This window comes from Taeniopygia guttata, chromosome 10 (genome assembly GCF_048771995.1).
Source record: "Taeniopygia guttata chromosome 10, bTaeGut7.mat, whole genome shotgun sequence".
NCBI classification, from domain to species: domain Eukaryota; kingdom Metazoa; phylum Chordata; class Aves; order Passeriformes; family Estrildidae; genus Taeniopygia; species Taeniopygia guttata.
Window position 1 is genome coordinate 5,841,626 of NC_133035.1, and position 27,989 is coordinate 5,869,614.

Below are 27,989 nucleotides of genomic sequence, written 5' to 3' on the forward strand. Positions count from 1 at the left end.
AGGAGGGAATTGGGCTGTCTTGTCCTGTGTGCCCCACAGCCTCTGTCGCACCCACCTGTGCACTGCACCTCTTCATTGTGCTGCTCTCTGGAGAGGCCCCCAGAGGAAAGATGCTGCAAGTCTTGTCCCTGAAGGAAATGTCATGTCCCCAAAGGAAATGTCTTGCCCTTAAAGGAAATGTCATATTTTGGTATCCATTGCTTTGGTGCTTCTGTAATTCCATGTGGGCCATGCAGTTTCTCACTGGCATCCTCGGGGCTGTGCTGTTTTCACACGGGGCAGTGGGAGCCATGCCCAGGGGCTGCTCTGGGACAGCCTCACTGAGCTGGTGACACAGCCCTGCAGCAAGAGGGAAGATGGTAAAAAACACAGGGAAAAGTAACCTCTTTTATCATGTTTTTTTTTTCCACAAGCCTTCCAGAATATTTTGTGGTTCCATCTTCCTTAGCAGATCAAGACCTGAAGCTGTACTCCTACTCCTTCATCGGGCGGCGAATGCCAGTAAGTGTCCTCTTTGTTCTGGTACTGCTCCTGGTCATTGCACAGTACTCAACTTACTCAATTAACAGAGTTCTGTGCATAGCATTAAAGAACAAATTTGTACAGAATAGCTCTAACCTGCACAATTTTGTTGCTTCTTGTGTTTTTCCCCCATGTTAGTTATGGTCCTGGAATCACCCAAACGGGAGCGCCCTTGTGAGAATGGCCAACATTAAAGACGTGTTGCAGCAGCGAAGAATTGATCAAAGGTAAATGATTCAGTGTCACTCTTCAGTCAGAGGGTCAGGATAACACCAGTGGGGACTGTGACACAGCACTGGGTGGCAATGGAGGTGACCCTGTGTGACCCCCACAGTGTTGTAATGTGGGAACTTTGGAGAGATTGTTCTCTGGATCTGGTTCTGGCACAGTTTTTATTCAAGGCCATTCCAGTTTCAAATACTGAGTAACTTTAGAGGTTTTAAGGTATGTTTATTTTTTAGGGGGCTAATTATTCAGAAGACAGAATTTATTGATAAAAGGATCAGATTTACTATAATACAGCTTACATCGGTGGAGATTTTCTTACCTCCTGCAACAAGACATTAAAAAAACCCCTTCACTTGTGGCATTGGGAAATACAATTCAATAGAACTGGTATCATAATGCATGTGGTATTTCTGTGAAATGTTTGTCATGCACTGTCCTTAATGAAAGACTGAAGGCATTTGGTGCCTTGTGTAGGTAGTTTACAAGCTTAGTGAGTTTTGTTTTTTGGTTTAATTTGTAGTGTGACTTTTTTTGTAACATACCTGCATTGTGTGTTAGGCTGGAGCTCTGTGTTTTAGTTGAAACCCTGTCAGATTTCCTGACTTCATAAACTTTAAATATGTTCTCTTCATTTAACTTAGGTAAGTCTTACTAAAAATTATGGAAAACCAAAAACTGAATAGTTATTTAACTGTCAGTCAGCATCAGATTTCATTTCTCAAATGTGATGTTTTAACAATCCATTAAAACATTTCCATTTTTTTATGTTCAGTAATTAGCAGACACCAAAATGACTCAAAAATGTTTGAGTCAGTAGCTTTATGGCAAGAGCAATGTATCTCCTGAATATGACCCAGTAAATTTTTTTTCAAATGAGGTGCATGTTTTATGTGGGTTTGATTGTTTGCAGTTAGACAGTGGCAGGTTTCTTGAAAGACTATTTCTTTCCTCTCCAACAATAAACCTGCTGATTCTTCTCCTGCAGGATTTGTAATGCTATAACTCGAAGCCATCCCCTGAGAAGTGATGTTTACAAATCTGACCTGGACAAGTGTCTCCCCAACATCCAGGAAATCCAGGCTGCACACAACAAACTCAAACAGCTCTGTGTCGATGGTATGCTGGACTTTCCTTCTTTTATGGGGGTTGTTTTCCTGACATGCAGTGAATTCCCATCAGCCTGGCTGACAGGGACTGTTACTGGAAGTTGTTCTGCAATGTAATTACTATCCCTGTTGCAGACCCTTTTGATGAAACTGAAGACAAGTGGCTGTCGTCACTGGAAAACACTCGCTGGTTAGAGTACATTAGGTTGGTACCATTAATAAAATGATGTTCAATGGAATGTGCAAAAATGAGCAGTGCATCATTTGAAGGATTCTTTGTTTTAATATGTAAGTTAGGCAAATACAGATAACCCAAATCTTTTTCTTGTAGAGTGTGAATTTCTGTTAACTGTTAAATCACTTTCTTTTCCTGTCTAGAGTCTTTCTTAAGCATTCTGCTGAGCTTGTCTACATGATGGAGTGTAAGCACGTTTCTGTAGTTCTACAAGGTAATAGAACACAAAGCATGCTGTAATTATTTTCATTAATGTGATAATGTAGATAAACAGATTTAGATAAAATCAACTGTAATCTTTATACATAAACCACATGCATTCTGAAGATCTCAGGCATTTGGGGAACTAGAAGGGAAAATAATTTTGTCATGTAGTATAGTCCTTAGCATCAAAGGAATATTTTGCTTTGAGTATTTGTGGGTTTCATTCTGATAATGATGATAGAATCAAAACCTTAGTGTGAACCTTTGTTCTGTGTTAATTTGGCTCACAGTCCCTGCATAAGCAGTATCCGTTTAATTCAGAGGTTCTGCAGACAAAGGTATTTCATTCAGTACCCACTCCTTGTGTCTGTGCAAACAGGTATTTCAGAGAAAAAGACAGTGGAAAACTTGCTCATATCTGTAATTTCTGTAGTTTTTACAAGATCTGTTCAGCTGGTATATCCACTGTCCACATGTAATGGCCTTCCAAAAATTGCTTCAGGGTGGAAAAATGTTGAAAATTTCTAGCAGCATGAACACTCTCTTCCTCAGCACACCTTGCTTTAAGTACTAGGCAGCTGGGTGTGTATTTGTTCTTGATGAATGCACTGCTGTGCAGGAACCCTTTCTCTGTAGTATGAATCTCAGTTAAAAAAAAAAGAATTGTGATTTTCTTCTAGTTTTTTTTTTAATTATGACAATAATTAAAACAGCTAAAAGTATATGTTAAAGGAAATTCTAAGAAAAACATGAGAAATCTAGTTGCAACTTTTTGCTCTTTGAAATCTAATTGTGTACATGCGCATTTACCTTATGTATTCTGTACTTTCTGTATGTTACTTGCAGAGGAAGAGGGACGGGACCTGAGCTGTCTTGCTGCTTCTCTCGTTCAAGTCATGCTGGATCCCTATTTTCGAACAATTGTTGGATTTCAAAGCCTAATACAGAAGGAATGGGTCATGGCAGGATATCAATTTTTAGATAGGTGTAACCACTTAAAGAGATCTGACAAAGAGGTAAAAATTAATTGTATTTGCATGTGATCACAGTATCTGCTTGATATCATCCTGAACATGTATTTGTACAGAAATATAAAAGTAAAAATATGTTTTAATACTTTGAAATTTCATTATAACAGTATCAGAGGAAGTAAGTATTTTACCCTCTGTAGCCATGTGAGAATAGTGAAATACGAGGTGCAATCCAAGGGGGTTTTATGTTGCTTCTTGGTTATACACGAAAGCATCTCACTGCTACAAACACTAGCACAGTCACGTTTCAAACTGAAACCAAAGGAGGTGAGGAGTGGGTTGAAGGGGGAAGCTCTGCTGTGTGCTTTGCCAATCCCTGTTTCCATGGCTGTGGTATTACCCCAGCAGGGCTTTCAGAGCAGGCAGCTGCTGGAGAAGCCCTGCAGCTGCACAAGCTGCCAGGGCTGCCAGGAGGGGAGTGCAGGGCTCGGCTTCCAGCGCTGCCAGCTCTTGTTTGGCCTCTTCATGGCAAAGGAGGGGCTGCTAACTGCAGGTGGAAGCATGGAGGACCCAGGTTAGGAACATTTTTCAGGGACAGTGCACAGAGTAACAGAACAGGAACATCTCCAGTTAAACCAAGGACACTGAGCACCAAGTGGAGAAAATGCATGAAGGGATAAAGAAATGAGATGCCAAGAGGGAAATAATGAAAAGCAGCTATTTTGGCCCTAGGAAAGGATATACTGAAAAGTGAAAATGGGAAGGGGAAAATATTTCTAAAGCTTTACAGAAATGATGGTTTATACTTTTGCAATTCATGGGCTGCTATGGAAAAGAGATAAAAAATGTGGTCAGAAATTAGCATGGCTGAATCATAAGCTCCTCAGTCATTTCAAACAAGGAAGAAAATACACTGTAAAAACAAGGCCAAGTGGCAAGGAAGGCTCATACAAGCACTAATTTGAAAATTATAAAGGATCTATAGATGGCAGAAAAGATTTTTGCAGCTGCATGAGTATGAGGGGAGCCCAGGAAAGAAGATTTTACACAGAAGGGAAAGCTATGCAAAGATAGTGCTGAGAAAGAAGTGGCTAAACAGGAATACAGAGTGTCACAACTACATAGAATCACGAAAAATGCAAGACTCCAAATAGCTTACCCTATAGTTGAGTAATGTACCAATGGTACAGCCAAAAACCAAAACTGCAAAGAAATGGGTATGATTTGGGAAAAGCTTATATTAAATCTGATAATTCCTTGTTTCTTTTCCCAGTCTCCTTTGTTCTTGATGTTCCTTGACTGCGTTTGGCAGCTGCTGGAACAATACCCAGCAGCCTTTGAGTTCTCGGAGGTGTACCTGACCATCCTGTACGACAGCGCCCGCATCTCCTTGTTCGGCACCTTCCTCTTCAACTGCCCTCACCAGCGAGTCAAGGAAAGCACTGTGAGTAGGAGGGGCTGCCCCTGCTTGTCCAGCAGGAGACTGCAGCCTGCCCCCTGGAAATAACAGCATTCCAGTTAAATGCTTCCTGTGTGTCCTTCCAGTTGTCACACTCTGTTTGGGCCAAAACACTCAGGTCCCCAGGTGAATACAGTCATAATGACTTTCAGGTGATCTGTGCAGAGACAGTGACTAACTATTCAAGAAGAAAGTCTAATTCATTTGGTTTTTTTTCCTAGAAAAATGTTGCTACTCTACATTGTTATTTGTACTTCTCTAGGAAGCAAATCTGTATCTGGAACTCGGAAAGTAGAATGACAGGCAATAAATAGAATTTCACGCTTCAGGCAAACTTTGAAATCTCTTGATATAATTGTTAAATAGTTGAAAAAGTTGGAGATGCTGCATAAAGTTCCAATAGTAATGCACAATGGAGGCATTTAGAAAATTAACACTTAAATTTGTTTTTGAAAACAAGCTTATCAGAACTGGATGTATAAAACATGTGATGGCTGATAAAAGTGAAACTTACTTATTTCATTAAATGTTTTCCCTTTAAAGTAATAGGTAGCAACTTTACAAAGAAGTAGAGCATTGAGGGATTATTGGTGAATTCTTAAGATGACAGTTTGGGGGTTAAGAGTAAACCAACAAACAGTGTAATAGAATGGAAAAGTAACTGCACAAATGCAGAGCAACTGTTTTCTTCAGCTGTCTTGCTGCTCTGTTGTGCTACCCTGCTCCTCTTTGCCCGGTATTTACATGCTGGTTTTAGGATTCGTGAAGAAGCCAATTTTCTTTATTTTCATGTGCCTGAATGTTAACTTCTTGCAGGAATTTGCTATAAGCAAAAATATTCAGCTGGGTGATGAGAAAGGCCTCAGGTTTCCGTGTGTTTGGGACTGGTCTCTTCAGTTCACGAGCCGGGACCGGCTGCTGTTCCACAACCCGCTGTACGTCGGGAAGAGCGCGCCCAGCGTGCACAACGGGGCCCTGCGGTCCTTCAAGCGCTCCAAGGTAACTGGGGGGCTGTGCCTGGGGCTGAGGCTGTGCTCACACTCAGGGGTCGTGCTGGGGAGGCTGCAGGTGCCCCTGCATTAGCAGTAGGAGCCTTCATTGTCTTGGCTTCCCAGCCTAAAGAAATTATTTTCTGTAGAAGTAGCAATGTAAATTGTTGAGCTTTGTGTTTTAGGACATTTTCTGATGTGTCTGAGTCACTGCCAACATTTGCACTATTTCACCTTTGGAAAAGTGATGACAGGCCACTTTTCCCCCAGGGTTGTCAGTACTTTCTGTAAATACTGATTATAAATCAATCATTTGTTGCTACAAAAAACCCATATATATTTCTTTTTAAAGGCCACAGTTTGCCCTGTGAGCCCTGCAGCAGTGACTCAGAAGCTCAGAACTATTTAAAGGTCACAGCATTTCTCTGGATGATGCACCCTGGCAATTCAGGGAAATTTGCTATGCCAATGAATGTAGAACTGGAAAATTACCAGTATTTATTCTCTGCAGAAAAACTACAGCTCCACATTGCGAGGTGTCCCCCCAGCACTAAAAAATGGAATCATCGGTGAGCAGGAGTTCCTTCCAAGAAGAAACTCTCTGATACTAAAATTGAAGCCAGAGTTTTTTCACTCTGCAGAGGGGCAGAGCCACAGTATGGAGCAGTACTTCAGAGACTGGTTTGCAAAGCCCGTTGATTTGCACGGCGTCATTCTGCCCCATCTCTCTGGAACACAAATAAAACTGTGGAAACTCTGCTACTTCCGCTGGGTTCCTGAGGCCCAGATCAACCACGGGGGCTCCATCACCGCCTTCCACAGAGCTTCTCTGCTGGCAGACGAGGTGGACATGTTGAACCGCAGCCTGCGGCAGTGCAAGAGCAACTCCTCCTTGCAAGGCCGCTGCTCAGAACTGGATCAAAGCAGGATGTACTTCAGAGCAAATGGTTTAAATGACACCTCAGGTGCCCCAGACTTTCTCTCCTCCTCATTCCCATTTTCTCCTGTAGGGAACCTATGCAGACGGAGCATTTTGGGAACACCTTTAAGCAAATTTTTAAGTGGTGCCAAAATCTGGCTATCCACCGAGACGCTTGCAAATGAAGACTGAGGTGATGTGGAGGTTTAAAGGTTTGGAGAGGATACAGCATATCATTTTGTCTTTTCTAACTTAACACTGCTAAATGCGGCATTGAAAGCTGTAATAATTTTTATATACAAACATTACGTAAGATTTGCACAAATATTTAAAAGCAAAGCAAGTCATGCTTCAAATCGCACAATTTTGTCTTCAGTAGTTCTCATCTGCTGGGGCTTCTGCTCCCCAATTCCTCCTGTTCTTGGGGGTTTGGCTCATTACAAGTGATAGAGCATTTCATTAGCTAATTGAAAGGCTTGGTGTGGTCATTAGTGAGGGTTCTGCTTGAAACACCTTTGTTTTCCCAGGTAGTGACTGAAGTGACCCTTTGCTAAAACAGCTTGGAAAGCCAAAGTAGTGCAGTGGAGATGAACTGACAGCTGAAATTTGGGAATGTACTATTTTATCAGACTGCCTCTTCAGCAGTAATACTTGCATAGATACAAACATACTAATGTTCCATGACTGATCACCCTACATTGTGCTAATGCAGTGTATCCATGGAAGGAGTTGTTCCCTTTTCTTTCTCTCCCCAAAATGTGTTCATTAACAATTAGTCAGATTTGTGCTCTTTGTCATGATCTTGACTTTAGACTAAAGAAATTCACATCAGGACAATGCACTGTTAACCTTAAAAGATTTACTGTAGATATGGTATTGTAGTAGCTTTAGAAGTGCCTTTAATTGGGAGGAAGCAGTAGCAGGATTACTCTAATGCAGCTGACACCTCTCCAGTTTTTTTAAACAGATTCCTGTGGTAAGTTCTTGTTCCATCCCCCACTTCCCCCTCTCCATTTCTGGAAACAACAGGCATCCAGAAGAAACAGCACGTGTTCCCTCTTTGAGGTTAAGCTTGTTTGTAAGTCCCACAAGATCCTCACCTTTTCATAAGAGCACCTCAACTACTCAGCAATATATCCCTGCACAGATCCTGATCCCTGCCATCCCTCCCCTCATTTTTTTGTAGGATGAAGTAGCTCTCAGCTGAACTTGTACCTGAGCCCTGCTGGGTTCCAGAAAGGAGCACTGGCTCCTCATTGCCACTTCTACATGGGGTGCAGGTGCTGCAGTTACTGGTGGGCAGGTGCTGCAAGAAGAGCAGTAAGTTGTGCCTTCTTTTTGCAGACTGCATATCCATAGGGACAGTGCAATGAACAAGCACTGCCTGAGGGAATAATATCCAACAGCCTCCTTGTTGTTCTGAAACCTTTTAAATGATGCCTCTCCCTGGATGCTGTGCCACAAAAGGACTCACAGGGAAAAAGGCAGGAGTGTGAAGAATTCCAGGAGGCTGGAGAAATAGTGATGTGTCATTCTCATAGCTTAAGGCTCAGCTGCCTTCTCTGAACAGTGAGGCTGTATTTTGTATTAAATTATTTCTGTATAAACACCAATGCTATAGAACTGACACTGAGCCTCTATCCAGGTATTGCCTCACCAGTTTAAGGCACCAAAGGCCTTATACAATGGACTCAGAGCTGTTCTCAAGTTTTCTTAGTGGGGAAAAAAGCAAGCTGCAGGATGGGAATATGCAGTGTATTTGAGTTTAAAAAAAGGGGAGGGGATAGGATTTGGAGATCTTTTTTTGTAAACCCAAGCTGATCTTCAGCACAGCCTAAATCACAAAGTGGGGTTTGGCTCCCAGGCTGTTCTCTGACCTCCAAGGCTGTGCTGTGGTTGCACTGCTGGGGTTGGAGAGAGAAGCAAAGCAGGGCCAATGCAGAGGTGAACAGTGTCAGGGGAGGGGGCTTCCTTTTTTACCTTACAAACTTCCAAACCCTGTTCCTATGCAAAGCAGCTGTTGTGTGTGCTGTGCACACCGTGGGCAGGCACAGGCTGTGACACGATGCCAGGCGCTTCTGGGCAACTGTTTGTGGGGAAAAGACATGTATTCACCTCAACTGCCTGATTATGCTGCAAGATGAGCTGAGCATGTTAAATGGTCCACAAACCAGTTGTGTTTATTTCCAAGCTTGCTGGAGTAGCCATCTCACTTGTTCATTACTCAAATGTTTGTTTTAGTTTGCTTCTGTCATTCCTGTTTTCCCATTAGCTTACTGCTTTCCCTGGCCTGATACTTGACATAAAGACCTCAACCTGTGTTCTTAGTGTCTTTTGGTACCAATTTTTTTTTCTTTTAAAATGACAGTTAAAACTATAATGTCTTTTTTTTTTTTTCTTTCCTTAACAGTATAACTTCTTTGGTTTAAAGGTACCAAAAATGTGTAAATAAATTGCTCCACAAAAGCAGCTGGTGGAAATAAAAAGTGTTTAGGCTAGTACCCTTGGGGGGAAAATGGGTACAATATTTAAACAGAATTGTCTTTTATAAGGAGATTTCAGACATTTTTACATTTCAGTTCTAAGATGTGTACAGATGCTGCAGAGGGTCTTTGTATTTTATATATATAGCATGGGAGAGGGTTAAAAATAATATGCCTTTATAATAAACAAAACCTGTCAAAAAATCAATTTGCCAAACAGACTTAAAAAGAAATTTTATACCATTCCAAAAAGGGAGTAAGGTAAACAGAGGCTGAGAGGGGGCACCTCCTGCAGGGAGGAAGGGAAGCGCTCCACCTTTCCCTAGACTTGGGGACAAGGTTCTGCTTCCCTGTGTGCAGGGCCTTGCTGTGGAGTCTGAGCAGCTGCTGTGCCTGTGGATGCTGCTGCTTCCCCTGAGGTAAACAGCTCCACACTTTCTGATTCACTTTTGAAAGACAGGTACCAAGTGTTGATTTTGAAATATTCTCCACTCTGCACAGTTGCCTTATCAAGTCAGTAGGGACTGTTCTGGATATCTTTAATAACTTTCAAAAGCAATTTTGGGGTGTGAGTATGTATCTTACTTCTGTGTACAGAATACTGACATGCAAATGTGTATATATATGTCTGTGTATATATATGTACACATATTTTCAAATTTTCATTTCTATTCACCATTTAAAGCAAGATACTGTTATATGTCATTTTTGTGTTGCAAGAGTAGAAAAGCTACCAAGCAGCTCATCCTTTTGTGTTTGTAGAAAATGTGCATTACTGCAGCTGTTCCTGGCTGAGTCATGACTTTGTACCACACAGGGGGAGCTCTGCTGCTGCAGCTGCAGCTGCTGAGCCCCAGTGCAGCAGCTGGGCTCGGTGCAGTGCTTTGGTGGCACCTCAGCCTCCAGGCACTGCCCCGTGCCTCCAGGAGTGCACTGAGAACTGTTTGTGTGTCTGCCCAGGCCTGCACATGTGCTTCATGGGCACCTGCCTGCAATACCACTCTGATCAATTAACTGCCTTGTGTTCCAATGAAAATGTAGCAAGCTGGGCAAAACTTTTGGCTTATTCTCAGATGCAAAGATATTAAAACCAAAAAAATTCTAACATGTATTTAAGCAAAGGATGAAATCTTAAATTTGCCTCTAACCAAGAGACAGAAATCTGTACCTCAAATTGCTCTAGGCAGTAGGTTTCTAATGCTGTTGCTGTGATGGTTTAGAGTTCACCATTTCAACTGAAACTAAAACCTTTGTGCCTGATAATGATTTACTGAGTAAAGTAGCAGTGGCAGGAAGATGATAAAATCCCGATGCTGAGTTGTGAATGTGAAGTAAATTAGAGTCAATAAAAGTTTGTACCTTTCCACAGTGACCTGCAGGTGGTTTTCTTTCCCTTCCTCTAACAAAAAAAAAAAAAAATTGTGTGTGTGTGTTTTTTTTCCAAGAATAGCATGGACACTGTGCTATAGAAAGATGATTAATAAAAATGATGTGCAAGTTATCTTATTCCTTGCTATATTCTGTTATAGTGTCTGCAGTTTGCATGGTGATCAGAATTTCTCATAGCAGGAAACTTACTCAGTGTGAGAATGAAGACTCCAGAGAAAAGATGTCGGCCGTGTGTTAAAATTAAGAGAAACCCACGGGATTTTGGTGTCTTAAAAGGGAATTCATCTTTTTAGTTCCCATTGGCTGACATAATTCTGAATGAGCAAACACATCAATTTATGTGGGGCAGAACTGACTACACTGAATGTGGTCATCTTGGCACTGCCCAACTCCTGTCTACTAGCAGGAGCATTTCCCTTTATGCAGGAAATACAGATCCCACAGAAAGGGCTGTTAAATAAATTATCCTTTCATACACATTAGAACAGCATTAATGCTTTATGCCCTACTCTCTGCCACCTGTATCTGTTTATATACAAATGCAAAATTCAAACACATAATGGTAAGTGGGGACAGGCAGAGAACCACACTGGACCTGGCAAGGGGCTGAACTCACCTTGCAAGGAGACTTGCCCAGCATAATGAATTCAGGCCACAGGGCACCCCACAAATGAGCAGGACCTGATGGCCCAGTTTCTGTATTTAGAGATGTTCTCGGGGTGTACCAGTCTGAAGGCAGCTCTTCCTCCTCGCTGGGCAAACCCCAGATTACCTCAGAGAATAAGTCAGGAATTGTGGAAAGAAGGGAAGGGCTCTCCCCTTCTGAATATGAAGTGACATGCAGTAAATCATACTGACAGTTTTCTCAAATTTTAGAACTTTTTGTGCTAAAAAGGACTACAGTAATGTTCCAAGAAACCAGAATTTTAGAAGAAACTATTTTTAATAAGCAGCAGCAGCCATTAGTGTGTGCTACCCATTCCATTATGAACACCTGAGTTTCCCACATGATCCAACCTGTGTCAGCTGAGGCGTTTGCTCTTGCCTCCAACGTCCTGCACATGACAAACCTCCACGGCAGCCCCCAGCTCGTGCAGCTCGCTCAGCCACAGCATCTGCTTGGGAGACAGGCGGTCGTTGGGGCCCTTCACCTCCACCAGCTGCAAGGAAAGGGGGATGGTTAGAAGACGTGTTCCTTGGGGGAACTGAAGGATCATTAGCTCCCACACAAGAAGTATTTTTTTACAGCTGTTATTTGACACAAATAATAGAGATTTTAATTTTAGCACAATGGAAGGGCCAGTGGGTGCTGAATTATTACCCGGTATTTCAAAATTGAACTGTAAGAGAATGAAATTTTATATAGTAAATATCCACCAAAACACAGACCAAAGCCCTGGTGCATGAAGGTCTCTCATACTGCAAAATGTATTGTCTGCACTCTCAGCTGTTCCAGCTGATACTGACAGCAACTTATTCAGGTGTTCTAGAGAACTAATTTCTGCTATTCAGCTCTGTATCATAAACACATAACAAGTTGCTCCAACAGATGTCTTCTAGTAGCTATTCCACTACTGTGCAAGGCACCATCCGTGACTGTTTAATCAATTTCTGTAGCAGACACAGACTCAAATAGTCCAGATTTTGTCAAAGTGGTGCTAGAAGAATTCCTTGCTAACAACAATCAATGTGTGGCTGATTGTAACAGGTGCTTTAGATTACGATTAATCAAGACCTTTTCTACAGCGCCCTTAGCCAGCGCTGATCCTGCTGCTCCCCACGCCCACTAAAGCTCCAGCACAGCTGCTGGAGGCGCAGATAATCACCCCGTGCTCCGGGGGCAGGGCAGCCGAGCTGCGGCTCTGACTCCCCCGCCACAGGAAATGACAACTGTGTGGGCTGACAAGTGCGAGGTTTTACAGGAGGGAAGGCAGCTGAGCGCTGGGAATTCCCGGGTCCCACACACCTTGAAGTGCCGGCTGTGGGAGCGCCACACGAGCAGGTCGGGCAGGCCCCCCCGGCAGTGCCGCAGGTCCCTGGAAAGCCGCCGGAAAACACCGCTCAGGAACTTTCCTCCAAGGCAAGAGACCAGGCTCTGCAAGAGAAGGTTTGCGGTGGTTTTAATTTCCTGCAGAACCATTTCCCAACCCTCACAAGAATACTGTTCCAAGAATACTGCACGGCCCACCTCATCTCTTTGTTTAGTCTTAAGAAACTTAAATAGATGTTTTTCACATCAATTTTTCTGCTGTGTTCTCAGCTACTGTTACAGGAAAAGTGACCATATGAGAAAATTGTCACACTTACCTGTGCAGGGACTTCAGCACAACAATCCCTAATTCCAATTTCTCCCTCCCACCACTCTCCATCTGCCATGGCTCAGTATAACCCGTGAGCACACTAGGGGCATGTGTAATTGAATGTCAAGCCTAACTGGAGTGCCCATGCTGGGCAACAGTCACTTACCTGGACTTGCTGGAGGGAAATAAAACGTCCCCAGTTAACCAGAGCTGCTGCTTTTCCCTCCTGAGCAGTCCAGACGTCAGCAACCAACTCTGCCAGTGTCTCTGAGGAAGCTGTGTGAAGCTGCTGGAGCCTGGCCTCAATGACAGCCCTCCTGTTCTCATAGAAGCTGTCAGTGTATAAATCCAGGGGGGATGTCTGGGTGAAAAGGTAAATACAGCTCTCAGGAACTGCCACCACAGCAGCTGTTCCCAGAATGACAAAGTCCTACTTCATATTTGTCTTAACAACAAAGTCAATCAAACATTGAGCTGATTTATCTTGAACATGACCACCATATAAATATTTATTAAATGGGGAAAAAATTGCCTATGTTTTAATACCCAGTGCCAGTGCAACAAACACTGGCCACATTCTGGCAACAGAATTATTTTTTTCTTTTGTTGTTTTTTCTTTTCTCTAATGGAATGTGTCATCTTCCAACGAGAGGAACTAGGCTGGGGCACAGCAGTTTCTCCACTGGCTATCAAGGACACCTTGCCCAGCGAGCTCAGCTACAGGACACAAGCATTTAACCACACCCATCCCACCCTCTCTGACTGTGAATCCAGCCTGACACAGCAATTGGTTACTGAGGAGGCCCCTGGCAATAAACCAAATATAAAAAATAATAAAATGAAGAAAACACCAAGATCTGCCTGGAAAGTCCCTCAGAATAAAATGTTAATCTAATCCCAAATAAGATTTTAACATGGTTACTGAGTCTACAGCAATGGGAAAATAACTAAAGAAAGCCTTTCAAAGTTACCTGATAGGAATTTCTGAACACATCAGGTATGTCATCCATGAAAATGATATCCCACATTAGAATCCCATACAGTGTAATAAACGTTGAGCCTTCCCCATGAATACCTAAAGGGCAGAGTTTAATAAAAACGGAAACATTAATTTCTAGAGCAATGTCATATGAAGAGCTACTGAAGCATCACAACCCAAAGCAGAAAGATGCCATGTTCGGGTTGATGGCCAGCTGGTGTCACACACCTTCCCCAAATGCAGCTCATGCTGCCCCATCCCCCCAGCCCTGCTCCCAGGCCAGGGGCCCTCGCTGCAGCACAGTTTCCATCCCTGCCTGGCCCCCACAAACCTTACTGGGCTAACTCTGACAATTTGTCAATACACTTTTTTAACATTAAAAAAGGATACTATATGGATTATAGTAATAATATATAATATATTCAAAACATTATATATATTTATAGCATATAATTAGATCTTGTATAAAATATTATTCTATGTACCTGTTCTATTTTGTTGTAAATATTATCTATTATGCCTTTCATAGGTATATATATTTATATATGCAAATACATGTGTTCATGCATGTATACACATTCATGCATGTATACATGTGTTCATATATATACATGCATGTATACATGTTCATGCATGTGCTCCTACACATTTATATGTTCATGCACACATATGAGCATATGAAAGCAACATGTCAAGGACACCAAGGAGGGCTTCTTCTAATACCTCAACACCAAAAGGAAAACTCAGGCTAATGTGGGCCTGCTGCTAAATGGAGGGGCCCTGGTAAGAGGGGACACACAGAGCAGGGCTCTAGAGCACCTTCCTTCCACTGGTCTTCACTGCCAAGACCAGCTCTCAGGGACCTCTGACCCAGGAGACCTGGGGAAAGGAATTCTGGAAAGCCTTTGCTTGGCTCAGGAAGACTGGCTTAGAGAACACCAAGGCAAACTTGACATCCATGGGCCCTGAGGGGCTGCACCCAGGGGTGCTGAGAGCAGGCAGACACCATGGTGAGGCCACTCACCATCATCTCTGGAAGGTGGTGGCCATCAGGAGAGGTGCCAGAAGAAAGCAAACATCACCCATTCTGCAGAAAGGGAAAGGAGGACCCAGGGCAGTCCTGGCCAGTCAGCCCCACCTCACTCCCTGCAAAGGTGGCAGAGTGCCTCATTCTGGGGGCCACCTCTGTCCACAGGGATGACAAGAGGGTGATCATGAGTGGTCAAAAATTCCTGCAGTGTTGTGCTACTGTTATATACTATTTTCATGGACATCTAGTACCAAGAATCAGTGGAGGTTTATATTTCCTTAGTGCCACTCCCTTAAATGATAATACTAGCACTTTAACCTAAATTGTTCTACCCTTAGCTGTTCAATGGTAAGGAAGGCAAAGTAAGTGATTTTCTGTGTAAATGAAGAAAAAGCACTGGGGTTTTTCCTAATACATTTCAAAACCACCTTTGGTAAATGAAGGCAGCAAATCATTAAAGCAGGTCAGGCTGAAAATATGTTAGAGCACTTTGGTAAGGAAGTGATGTATTAGAGGTGTTTGGGAAGGAAACAGAATCAGCCAAAAATTTGGTCTAAGGAACTCAGCTGGAACTGGTCTATTAACTAAACTGATCAGTAAATAGTTTCTTTACTCACTCCCACAGTTATTTTACTGCAAAATATCCCTGAACCAACAGTACTGTTACCTTGATCGAAACCATTCTTCCTGTAATGAGTTAATGCCAGCTCCTCAACTGAGCACATGACTGTGGATACACTGCAGTCTTGGCCTCCTTCTCCATCATCAATATCCTCCATGAGAAACACGGATTTTCCCATTCCCGTCTGAGGACACATCTTTCCACTGATTGTAACCTGAACACATTAAAACATTTGGTTACTTTCCAGCATCACGTTTAAAAAGCTTTAACCCAAAATCTCCTTTTCAGTTTTCTTAAAATCAGAACTAGATTTGTTTCCAAAAATCAAATGAATAAAATTTAACCTGTCATTCCTGTGAAATCATCCCCTTTAGCTTTTATAAACCAGCACATTGTTAAGAAAACAAATGTCTAGCAAAAATTCTGGCCAGATGGGAATGTAGCCCTTCTACAGGAGCAGAAACACAGAAAAGTGAGGAGACAGACTCTGGTCTGAGACAAAGACAAAGAAGGGCTGTGGGGAGACATGTGGTGAGGAGGTTGGGAGAGGAAGTGACGCTCTGCTTTGATTTTGCCCAGACAGAATTATCTTTACAATGGTATGGAAAAGATAGATTTCTAAAAAATCTATTCTATTATGATGCAAGTGCTCGACACTGAGTATTTGCATAACACATATTTAGAGTGCATAACTTCCAAAGGCTCCTAAAAGAACAGTGGCATTTTTTTAGCCATTAATCTAATGCTGACAACATGCTAAGGTTGCTATTACTTTTTCTAGCACACAGAATGCTTGGCCTGCAGCCACCAGAGGCAATGCACTGATCTGATCAGACTCTTCAGCCAGAAAGGCTCTGGCTTTACCAATAAATTAGTAGAGTTTATGGCTGATCACATCCATAAGAAATATAAAGCAATGCAAATTAGATCAGTGTACAGCTGACTACAGATAAGAAGCTGACCAATGTAGGAGTATTTGGTTACAAGAGGCTTTTATTTTAGAAACACATTTGTATTCCTTTTCCTGCCCCATGCCAGTCAGGGGCTGGTGCCCATCATATAACAAGTCTCCCAGGTTACTTTTCCTTGTCTGAAGTCGGTGCTGCTGCTGTGCTTACGTGAGGCACATGGTGCACGGTGAGGAGGGGCAGGTCCCGCAGCAGGCCCTGGAGGTGCTGGCAGCTGGGGGAGTCCCGGAGGCGCAGGGCGCGCTGGCACAGGGACAGGCGGTGCCCGGTGCGCACGGCCGGGTCCGCCAGCCCCCGCCGGATGCAGCCGATGGCCTGGAAACAGCGAGGGAAAAACTGACTGAGACCTCTGCACACCTCTCTGCTCCACAGCCATTGATTTCAGCACTAACAGGACAGGCCACCTTGCTAACTGAGTGCTGATGAGTAACATTTTGCACAAGGAGGCTTCTGGATTCAAATTTATACTTTTGTACAGTAAAAAAAATCCCTCCCAATTTCTACTGATCAGTATAAGATTAAGGAAGTGGATTAATTTTCTTAGTTAAACTGGTTGTCTGACCTTAAGATTCCTAACAAAATCTGCATTTTTAGGAGACTCTATTCCACTGTTCTTGCCATAAGAAATACTTTTTAAAAATGTTTTCAGACAATGCAGTGTTTCCAGCTTTCCAGCAGCAGTTTTGAAGATACCTTCTTAGTGTTTTTCAGGTGCTGATGTAAATTCAGAGCCAGCCGATCCCACCATCTCCCTCTGCTGTCAGCACAGTACACATCCTGGGCCAGGAGGCTCTGCAGCTGCTGCACTGCTTCCTGTAGCAATGGGATTGTACCTTTATTAATTTGGTTACAAAACCAAGTTCAAGTTAGCCTGTCACTTTCCCTTCTAATTAATGAAAAGTACAGAAACTTTCTCTCTGGACAATCCAAACTTACTTTTTACTCCACTACCCAACATACCCATTTCAGATCCATATGTGTATCTTAAAAACTCTAGAATAGAGATATTTTTATGTAAATTTAAAGGTTAGGTGCCAAAAATACAGCATTTTTATCATTTCTGTATACCTTATTGTATATGAAAAATATCTTAAGTATTACTTTTTGCTTTGTTGCAGAGGTGAAGTCTTTTTCAAAATAATCTGATTAACCTTAACATGTAAATCAGAGGCCTTTGGAGATGTTCATTCCCTAAGGAAGGGCCAGGGATTTGTGGAAGTCTCCTCTTTCAAGATGTTTCTTATTTAAAAGCAATAGCCAAATCTAGTGAAACACAGGTATCTTTAAATAATGAAACAAGCATATTCCAGCAATAGTTTTAGAGTGTATTACATATGGTAAATCTTCAAAGCATAAGCAGAAATCAAAACAATTTAAAACTTTCTAAAGCAGCACAAATAAGGGCCACTTTTCCCTTAAAAGTAACTTGTTACTAGAGCTGTAGCAAATCCTGGCAAACATATTACCACCATTTTCCAGCCACTTTAGAAATGTCAATTCATGTACAAAAATTAAGCACATATTTCTATGCACCTCACCACTTTACCTTATACTTGTGAAGCCTCTGCAGAATTTCAACTCCTTGAGAAAGGATTCTTGTGTACACCCAGCCAACTGTGAAACGTCGCAGGTAATCAGGTAAAATTCTGTGATAGCTGAAAAATAAGAGCAGTTCAGATCAATTTAATGATGTCAGTTTTACTAAGAATACCTACACCCAAAGCATTTTCCAGACTAAATGCCTTATATATCCAAATTGATCTGAAATGAGTATCCCAGCTGCAAAGTCAAGAACCCAAAGGTAAGGCAATAGTTTGGCTTAGGGAGCAGGTGCAAGCTGCACTTGCACAGCCTATTTTAGTTTCAACACCAGTAGAATTATCAGTTCATTTTAAAACAGATGCAAAACAGTAACTTACTACATCATATTTTGTTACCACTCATTCTCATAAGTCAGCAGTTCCACTTCAGAAACAAAGCTGAACAAAAGAAAAAGTCTCGAACAGGAATTTCCTGCCATAAAAGAAGACCAACATCTTTTCAGTAGGCACCTCTGTATTTCAGGACAAAGTCTTTTGAATTTCTTTTTAAAATCAAAATAGATTTTTCCACTGTCTTCAGTGTAAAATGGAACAGACCTCCAAATGACCCTCTGTGAATATTATTTTAAATCAGTTGCCATGGAATTGAATTTAATGCCAAACATAAGGCTTTAATTTGTGGTCTATCATTAAAAAAAAAAACCAAAATAATTAAAAGAAAATTGATGAAGAATATTTAAAACCCAATAAATGTTATTTCAGTTCTCAGATACTCAGTAACATTTCCTGAGCAACACCCACTTAGAAATCTAAAGACATTAATAACCCAGCATGTTTTCCCATAACATTTGCAACATCTTTTGTTCACAGTCAATTTTAATTTCTGCTTATTGCCATTTGTTTGAAAGCCATTAAAATTAAAAAATATTACAAAGGAAAAATAAGGCTCTTTTTCTCCTGTACTGGCACATAGAACAGAACTGTTTTAGTGCTATATCCATGCCTACCAACTCTTTCCCAAGATTTTATAAAAAAGGTATTTTCATATTGTAACTTAAAAACTAAACAAGCAGGAAGTTCCAAGCTTTCAAGAGCATTAAAGTCTCTTGCTTTATCAGGTTTAAATAACACCCCTAGTTGATAAGCCTCTCTCCAGAGGAAAACTAAGATAATACACTTAACAGTTTCCAGTTCAGTACCTCAAAGAGGGGTGATTCTTCAGTTCGCTCCAGGTTTCTTTAGCACACAAATAGAGATTATCAGCTTCTTCCCAGTTCCCATTTAGCATTGCAGTGGCTATATCATTTAACAGATGAACAGCAGTTGCATACCTGTGGTAAAAAAACACAACTTTACCACACTTGAAAAGCATCTACAGTTGAAAGAAATAAATTCTTTCCCCTCCAGTCTCTAAAGACACTGAACCATGCAGCCATCTTTATTCTTAATCTTGTAGAATTAGCAGAGTTTAAACTAGCAGGGCACATAATGTTTAAATTTACTTAACAGTAGAGAATATAACTTTAATTTTGCTCAGAATCAGCACAGCAAATGAAAAAAACAGTTTTCATCACATGATCATGAAGCAAATAGATAAGCTATTCTGTTTCAAAATGCAAGCCACTGTGAATTACAACTCCTACCTTGATAAAAAATGTACTTAAAATAATTGCAAAATTAACACTCCTAAATATTTACATCTGTATAGTACTACATCTGAATTCTTATTTGCTGCAAGTGCTGCAGTAAAGCTCTTTTAGCAATGAACAGATTTCCAAGCTGCCAAAGCTCTCCCTACCTGATGAGATCCTCTCTGTCCTGGAAGACCTGTGTTCTCCTGTTTACTGTGTAACTGGGGAATACCATGTGCCCCATGTTTGTCCTAAGGATTGTGGAGAGCAGGCCTTGACCAGAACTGCCAGCTTCATCCTCCTCCAGTGACTCAGGCAGTGAAAACAGCAGCAGGACTCGGGAAAAGACAGCCCGAGCACCTCTGCAGACCCTGACACATTTTCCAGCCAGGTCCTTCACCCTGGAAGGACAAATAAAAATTTTATAACATGGTTTTTACCATGAGTTGTAAAAACTAAAACATACTGAATGAAGTATGAGAATAACTTTTTTCCAAGACAATTAATGCATAAACTTGATTGTCCTTGAAAGAAGCAGAGAGACTATGCAGTTTAGTATTTACCCTTCTTTGACTCACTGTGAATTGAAATGCAATGCCACCCTTTTTATTAATAAATTTACTAAATGCAGTCCTCTCTTGAAAAGGCATCTAGATTTCAGTCATTTGAAGCACAACTTCCATTCACCTGCAAAATTTATATGTAAACATGTACCTTTTTAAAATCACTGTCCCAATACCAGCCTGACTCCTGCTGAAGATGGAACGCTGCTTTGACAACTTCAGAAGATCATCCACCAGCTGCTGTTTCTGACCATTTGGGTTTGGCAAGTGAAAGATTTTTGCCAGTGTTTTTAGCTCAGGGGCTGAAAGCAAATCCAACCCTTCACACAGGTCTTCCAATTCAGATTCTAAAAGTAAAATCATCCACATATATTCATTGTGTTATATTATTGTGTCAAGCAACAGCTCACAGTACATTCATACAACCTAGTACTACTCTAATGATTTAGGTTTGATGCCTGAAAGGTAGGCTGGAAATAAAACCCCACAGACTGGTGTCTGCAAGGCAGGTATTTCACTCTGAAATTCTTCTGCACCTTCTTCTGGACCTTTTCACATGTCTACTTTGAAGGAAGGGAATAACCCCTTACAACTTCAAAACAACTACAAAGATTAAAAAAATCTGTTGAGTTATAAAAAAATGCTGTTCAGAAAAGCTGGTGTTCCCTATTATCTAATCTGCACTATTTGAATTTTCACAAGATCACTCATCTACCTGAAGCCTTTATTCTGCTCCTCTATTTTCTTCCCAAGGCACAGACAACCATGTACTGCACTGACCTCTAACATGACACAACTTCAGATTTTATTTGTAGTATTTTAAAGGTTTTTTTATGCTGGCCTTACCTGTTTGTAGGAATCTGGCTTCAGCCAGTTCTTCAATTATTGGTGACAAATCCACACTTATCTCCCCATACTCTATTTTGTTCACTTTTAACCAGTTCAGCTTGCGTTGAAAAAGTCTCACATACAATTTCTGCCCACCAGCTGCAAGTTTTATTTAAAACAGGGAAAGACAAAAAGAAGAGTAAATTCTAAACACAGTACTAAGCACCACATCATCACATTAACCAGAAAAATTACTTTGATGCAGGTACTCTCTAAAACACATTTTAAATCTCCCCATGTTCTACAAGCAGACTTGGTAAAATACCAGACTTACCTTTCCAAGCAATTAATAAATTCATTAGAATCTTTAAGTTTTGTACAAGGAAAAGCATTACAACATGTTTTGTAGGTAATGTACATTACTGAAATGCCTTTTGACATGCTTACCCCTCAAGAAATATTTAGTTTTATAGAAAAAGAGAATTTAATTTTCCAACCCTGCATTTTGTGTTGTTAAGTAGGTCTTTTTGCTTTGTTAAACAGTTATTCAATGACCAAATATTTCATGCTAGAGAACAAAAGAAGCTGCAGTCTGACAGAATAATTTCATAATCGCGAAATACCTCTCTGTGCAGCATTCTTTAGGTTCTTATTTTTCCAGAGATAAGCCAAATTATACTAATACATCTACCGAAACAAAACAATGAGAAAAAACTCCTATTAATTTGATTTTTATCAGGGAAGTATTCTTTTAAAGTACCTTTTAAAAAGACTTTTTAATACTAACAATGCCAAAATGCAACAAAATAGCTTATTAAATTTTAGCTGAAAATAGCCTAGCTATTATCACTACATTCAACAACCTTTTGAATACTTAATTCAAGCCCCATTTACTTCTATTTTTTCCCCTGTCTGCTAGTGCTTAACTGAAAATGATCATTAATAAAAAACCACTGAAACACTACCAGACCTAGACATATTTAAGAAATGGCAGATAAACATTAAATGTTTATTTAACAATTCTCCTGTCCTTATAAGACTTTTTCAGCCTTTTCTTTAAAAAAATCTTTCCAGGATCAGTTCACCAGGAGAACTACATTCAGACATATAAGCTTTTCATTTTCTCTGTGGGGACTCCTTTAAAGTCTGCCCCAAGTTTTTACCGTTCTGGAGAAAGGAAAAAGGCTAACACACAGGCATTCTTTCTCCAGGCCATGGAACTGACCAAACTAGGGCTGCAATAATAATTTCATAATAAGCTTCATAAACTTACACTGAGTTAGAGACAACTCACTGAGGAATGGTAAACATTTCAGCAGAAAATAATTAAATACTGGAAAGTATCTATATTCAAGCAACTTCATAGTACTAATCAGGTTTGTGGGCTTTTTAGTGTTATGAAAACTGAAAGACGACCTAGGGTAAAAACTTCTCATGTGGGACACAACTCATCTACCTTAACCTTCACAGTATCCTGCCTGGTATTTCTTGAAGGCAATCACATCCATCTGTCAGTTGTCCAGGATTTGTTATCTACTGACTTAGTATCATCCTCTCACTTCTCACAGCTCAACTGCTTCATCTTTCCTACCCTGCAGAGAGAGATTGTTTCATCCATGACCCTCACATCCAGTGCAGACATGGATTTATCAGCACCACTTTGCAGTAATTCTTTCTGTACTCCCAACTCACACTACTGGAAGAGAAACAAGAAGCTCTTTTATCTAACAGAAGAAGCTCCTGTTACCAATCAGTGTTGTTCACGTCCAGGGAACAGAGTGTGGAAAGGGGGAAGGTGTATCCTGAACATCTCTTTTAGTGTTTGCCAAAGTGGCCAACACCAGCACACACTACTGGCCTAACTGTGAGTTTATTCCTAGATCTTTGGATGCAAATGATGTGCATCTACTGCTTGCCTCAGAGAGCCAGTAACAAGACTTCTGTTGCTTTCTTTCTTTATATATTCCCTTTTAACTACCACAAGACAAACAAGGCATTACCAAGCTCCAAGATGTCCCTACTGTAATATTCTTATGGGCTGGAGTGCACCAATGGGCTCTGCCAACCCCCCCAGGTTTGGCTGCTTGTGTCCATGGCCAGCTGAGATGCATGAGGATGCAAGCCGGGCTGCTGGGTGGCCTGAGTGAGGCTGTGTCCCCCCCATTCTCTCAGGAGCTGTACCTAACTACATTAGCAGAGTTTATTTTTTAAAAAGCCACTGAGAAGAAGGAGCTTCTTCCCTTAAAAAAATACATCAAGTTACAAGCTCAATTGATATAGTACTTCTCACATAAAACTATGTAAGTAAAAATGTTCCACTACAAGAGGGATCGTGGAAATGTATTTAAAATAAAAACATACCTGATAATTTGTAGAACTTGGTTATAATGTTCAAATCTTGTTCATTAAATAGTCTGACATCATCTTCATTCTGCAATACTGCTCGCAGGACTACTAAAAAATTCTGGAGGTAGTATGGGTGACCAGGAGAGGCTGGCACAGAAAGGACCTCACCTATTTTGTCTAGAATGTCCCCAGTGGAATCCTGAGATTCTGCCTTTTCCATGTCATTCTTGAAGTCTTCCAGAACTTCCACAGGAAGTACCTCTGCATCATCCCTGCTAAAGCAATTTTCTGTCCCACAGTTCACTTCTGTCTTTGAAGGAGTAACCTCAATGTGAGGCTCAGTCTCAGCTTCCAAATTACTGGTCAGCTCTGCTGAAGTATGGGTGGCTAGAGATGTTTCAAATTTATCAGGACTAAGTATCCCACCTTCAGAGCTGCTTTCTGCTTTGGTGCTCCTTGTACCAGATGGGAACCTTTTGTCATTAGTGTTATCAGCCAGTAACTGTATTTGAACCATATCCACAAGGTGTTCTCCATCACATTTATTTATTTTGTTTTGAAATTCAGATTCCCTCTTTGAAAAATTCTGCTCCTGGTGCTCTCTCTGAGAAGGCTGATTTTCTTTCTGAGAACTCTGCCCAGCATCAATCTCATCACCATCATCAGGTGCTGCAGCACTTCCACAGGCACTGTGAACAGCTGGAGGTGAAGAGTTGATCTCTTCATACAAGACCTGTTTTCCTCCCTGCAGGCAGCGTCTTCTGGACAGCTTGGCAGACAAGCTTCCCAAGGAGACTCTTCTAACTGTTCGAGCCTGGGATTCACTGTTGACACTAAAGACTGAACCACTCTTGCTAAAATAAGGACTAGTCTGTTGTGCTGCACTCCCTCCTGCTTTCAATAAATTACTTTTAGAAGGACTTGTTTCTAGATTTAAGAGGTTTTTTGAAAAATACGAGCTGGAATTATTGCTCAGATTTTCAGCTGGGGGACTCTTATTCCTAAAAGAATTCTGTGTACCATCAGTGGCACCAATCTCACCAAGGTTTTTCTGACATGTTTCATCCATGTGCTTATTTATTCCATATCTTGGCACCAATTGCCCACACATGGGACAGCTAACTTTGGCAGGGGGAGCATTGTTAAAAAAGGAAGTAATACAGGATGATGCTGAAGGTGTAGATGGTGTTCCTGCAACTTCCACTTTTTTTGTTGCTTCTTTTTTCCTCTTATTTTTACTGAGTGACAAACTTATTTGGGATCTTTTGATTCCTGAAGACCTAGATTCTGCCATTACAAAACTTCACAGCGATTACACAGCACAGACAACTCCATTCAGGCCATATTTCTTTATTCTGTAATACTTAAAAGACCTTCCTTGGCTTTTCCTTTTCCATCTGTAATCCTCTGACATGCCTTGAAAAAAAACAACACTGAATGAGTGGTCTTCTAAGGTACCAGATGCAACCAAGATGAACAGAAGAAAGGCAGAGAAGTCCATAACTTACAATGCTACTGTCCTTTAGCTTGCCTTACCAGGCAGGGAAGCACAGCACAGGCAAGCTGAGCACTGCAGCTGCCTTTAATAATGGAAAAGGAATCAAGTTTGCATTTACATCAGCAAGTGAACCTGGAATTCAAATAGGCAAATCCTCTAATTTTCACAGAATAGTCAGAGATGAAAGGCACCTCTGGAGATCCAGTCCAAACCCCCGGCCCAGGCAGGGTCACCTGGAGCAGGTGACACAGGAACACGTCCAGGTGGGTTTGGAATGTCTCTGGAGAGGGACTCCATGACCACCCCACACAGCTCGCCCAGTCTCTGCCTCCCTCAGTGTGAAGTTCTTCCTCATGCTGAGGTGAAACTTCTTGTGTTTTAATTTGTGGCCACTGCTCCTCATCCTGTCGCTGGGAACATTTTATCATTGTCTAGTTTGCTACCGGCAGACTATTTTCGGTGGCAGGCATCCCCTTCCAGAGCGCTCTCCGGGCTGCCCTGCAGCCCTCACCCTCACGGCTGCCGCGCCTGCCCGAGCCCGTGGCGCGCTCGGGCCGAGCTCTGCCAGGCCCAGGGCTCGGGAGCGGCCCCACACCGCCTCCAGGTGAGCTGGCGGCGGGGCCCAGGCTCCCGCAGGGGTCTCGGGGCTGCCATCCTGACCTGCCCGCCCGCTGCCGCCACCGCCCCTCCCCGCGCTGGGACGCCCTCGGCCGCCTTCCCCCACACGGCGGGCCCCAGCCGGAGCCTGCCGCAGCCCGCCCGGCCCAGGCCCCGGCCCCGGCCCCGGCCCCGGCCCTTGCCCACGCACCGGCCCCGCAGCGCAGCCCGCCTCGCTCCCGGCGCCGCGCGGGGCCAGGCCGCGCCCCTGGGCCGGGCCGGGGCCGCCGCTCCGCCCGCCGCCAGCCCTGAGCAGCGCAGCGCCGATGGCGGCACCCGCCCCCCGCTCCTCAAACACTGCGGGCTCTGCCGCCAACGCCCGCCGCTGCTCGAAATTCCCTTTTACGACAAAGCATGGAAAACAGCTGAGGTCCACAGGAGCAGCAACTAGAGGTTTGTTGTTGGGGAGTTTTTGGGGTTGTATTTTTTTTTTTTTTGGTTTTTGTTCGGCTAAGAGCAAAGAGTGAAATACTTTCACCCTCAGACGTATTGTTGGTATGGACTCTGAAAACGGTGCTGGTATGGGAGATTATTCCTCTGAGTGTTAAAAATAAGCATGAAGAGAGGGGACCTGATCCCTGCCTGTCAGCGTGTGCAGGGAGCTGCAGAGGAGGGAGCAGGCTCTGCAATGGAACCAGGCAAGGGGCAGAAACTGAGACACTGAGCGCTGGATCAGGCTGCCCAGAGAGGTTGGAGTGCATGGAGCTCTCACTGGAGCTATTCCACAACAACCCTGTGCCATGTGCTCTGGGATGACCCTGCTTGAGCAGGAGATTGGACCAGATAACCCTACTGAGGTCCCTTCCAACCCAAACCATTCTTGGACTCAGTCCAAGTTAAAATTTCCTACCTCTGGGTTACCACAGGCTTTGTGTCCTCCCTCTTTGCCAATCACAAGTTCAGAGTATAATTTCTACAATTTAAATGCCTGGATACATCCTCAATTTGTCAATAAATGCAGTTCCTCCTGCTCTAGATCCAGAGCTATTATAACAGCAGATACAAAGCTCTGGGCTATAGATTAAAGAGACTGTATAGTTACAGCACATGTCAAGTATTTTACACTGATATGTATCTGCCCACACCACAAATCTTTCTTTTTATAATAAATCAGAGTTCTATGGTAGGAAATAAGAGTAAAATCTACAGAAAACTGTCTGAACATCACCTTAGAAGTTCACAAAGTATTTTAAAAATCAACAGAGAATAAAACCTACTCAAATTCAGAAGAAAATTTTAATATATACAAGATGTATATATCTGTGTACCTGTATAAAAAAGGTAAATTACAACTTCAGTTTATGAACAGAGATTGCTTTCTCCTTCTTCTGTTTCTTCTTTAATTTGCTGGCATCTTTGATTTGCATTCTCACTTGATCTTGTAGCTGAGAAAAGAAGGCCTGGGATGATTTCAAGGCCTTGTCTTTACCTTCATCCTGCCATTGGATAAAACATTTGTTATAACCAAGACACACACAAACACTACCATTATATTACTTACTAGTTACTCAAGAATAATGGTATTTCATTTAAAAAATATCTGGTAACTGATTTTCAAAGGATATTGTTCACCACATTTTTATTCCACTCCTGCTATCTAAATAAGTAAATATTACATTATCTTCCTAAGTAGCAATTAGCCTGATAGGTAAGAGCAGGCATCAAGAACAGACCCTTGCACATTATGAACTACAATAGGGTATCTATTTTGTGTTCTACTTGCCTTCTGAAAAAGTAAGTACAAACATCTGGAAGTAATGAAGTTATTTTTCCTATTAGTTTCTAATACTTCTAAATTTCAGAGATTTTTAGAGTTCTATTTAAAAGGCATCATAAGTGGTGCACGAGTTTACTGTTTTATAGCATGCAAAACAATATCAATCTGATGAGATTATAGGGAAGGCTCCACAATAAGGGCAAAGTTAAACAGGAATATTGTATTACAAAACAGTTTAAGTTACCCAAAGCTTATACAGAACATAGAAACCTCAATGTGCATTCAAGCAATCCCACTTGATGAAGTGGAACGGCTTAAATATCGGAAAAAAAGAAAATATCTTAGTATTTGCAGAACATCACTTTGTGAACTTCGAAATAAACAGAAAAGTAGCACCTCACACAAAATCATTTCTGCCTGATGAACATGCTTTTATATAGAGTAATTGTATCATACAGCTTTTTCATATTTTTCCAACCTTATACTTGTAATTCTTTGGGAGAAAGTTTCCTTTCCTCTCTAGAGAAAAATTATCTGTCCTTGGGATTTTAGTCTTACCTTGAGCAGAGATGCTTTGCCTTCTTTGGTAAGCCTTTTTAATTTTGCTGCAGCAGCTTTTTTGCTAAGTTTTGTGCCTTGCTCTGGTTTCATCTTTTCAAGAAGCTTTTGACGTTTCTCCTTTTCCTTTCGCTTCATACGTTTACGGAGCTTTTTCCTTCTGAGTTCTCGTTTTTTGTCCGTGGGAGTCTTTTCTGCATCTGTTTTTACATCACCAGCTTTGTTCTTTTCCTAAATAGATCCATA

The 27,989-nt window shown here is 41.8% G+C and overlaps 4 protein-coding genes across 11 annotated transcripts in view; 2 read left to right on the plus strand and 2 right to left on the minus strand.

Moving 5' to 3' along the window:
* MTMR10 (myotubularin related protein 10) overlaps positions 1–10,488 on the plus strand; it is a 35,662-nt gene extending 25,174 nt beyond the window's left edge. For both annotated transcript variants that reach the window (XM_030282004.4, XM_030282006.4), the window contains 9 exons: positions 414–501; positions 661–749; positions 1,736–1,866; positions 1,992–2,061; positions 2,235–2,305; positions 3,142–3,311; positions 4,540–4,710; positions 5,542–5,724; positions 6,226–10,488. In XM_030282004.4, the coding sequence (XP_030137864.2) occupies positions 414–501; positions 661–749; positions 1,736–1,866; positions 1,992–2,061; positions 2,235–2,305; positions 3,142–3,311; positions 4,540–4,710; positions 5,542–5,724; positions 6,226–6,825 (1,573 nt within the window). In that variant the 3' untranslated portion in view covers positions 6,826–10,488. The remainder of the gene's footprint in view (positions 1–413; positions 502–660; positions 750–1,735; positions 1,867–1,991; positions 2,062–2,234; positions 2,306–3,141; positions 3,312–4,539; positions 4,711–5,541; positions 5,725–6,225) is intronic.
* Positions 1–24,612, minus strand: FAN1 (FANCD2 and FANCI associated nuclease 1). 4 transcript variants are annotated; one of them, XM_072934159.1, is made up of 14 exons: positions 23,329–24,612; positions 20,986–21,126; positions 20,291–20,486; positions 19,744–19,977; positions 19,145–19,276; positions 17,951–18,059; positions 17,098–17,217; positions 16,555–16,719; positions 15,482–15,650; positions 13,777–13,880; positions 12,972–13,166; positions 12,472–12,600; positions 11,523–11,665; positions 1–339 (listed from the first exon to the last, which is right to left on the minus strand). In XM_072934159.1, the coding sequence occupies exons 1-13, from the start codon at positions 24,605–24,607 to the stop codon at positions 11,528–11,530; spliced, it is 3,111 nt and encodes a 1,036-aa protein (XP_072790260.1). In that variant the 5' UTR covers positions 24,608–24,612; the 3' UTR covers positions 1–339; positions 11,523–11,527. The 4 variants fall into 4 exon arrangements, with proteins under 4 accessions (XP_072790260.1, XP_072790261.1, XP_072790262.1 ...); XM_072934160.1 differs by lacking the exon at positions 1–339 and adding an exon at positions 3,302–3,813; XM_072934161.1 differs by lacking the exon at positions 1–339 and having other exon boundaries at positions 11,430–11,665; positions 23,482–24,612.
* Positions 24,518–27,989, minus strand: part of MPHOSPH10 (M-phase phosphoprotein 10) — a 9,260-nt gene continuing 5,788 nt past the window's right edge. The window contains exons 10-12 of one of the 2 annotated variants that reach the window (XM_041718304.2): positions 27,744–27,974; positions 26,737–26,904; positions 24,518–24,729 (exon numbers count right to left, since the gene is read on the minus strand). In XM_041718304.2, the coding sequence (XP_041574238.2) occupies positions 26,755–26,904; positions 27,744–27,974 (381 nt within the window). In that variant the 3' untranslated portion in view covers positions 24,518–24,729; positions 26,737–26,754. Of the gene's footprint in view, positions 24,730–26,685; positions 26,905–27,743; positions 27,975–27,989 lie in introns of those variants that run through there. The other variant, XM_032750374.3, reaches the window with a different exon arrangement.
* MCEE (methylmalonyl-CoA epimerase) overlaps positions 25,730–27,989 on the plus strand; it is a 15,642-nt gene continuing 13,382 nt past the window's right edge. For all 3 annotated transcript variants that reach the window (XM_030282020.4, XM_072934165.1, XM_072934164.1), the window contains exon 1: positions 25,730–25,861. In XM_030282020.4, the coding sequence (XP_030137880.4) occupies positions 25,735–25,861 (127 nt within the window). In that variant the 5' untranslated portion in view covers positions 25,730–25,734. The remainder of the gene's footprint in view (positions 25,862–27,989) is intronic.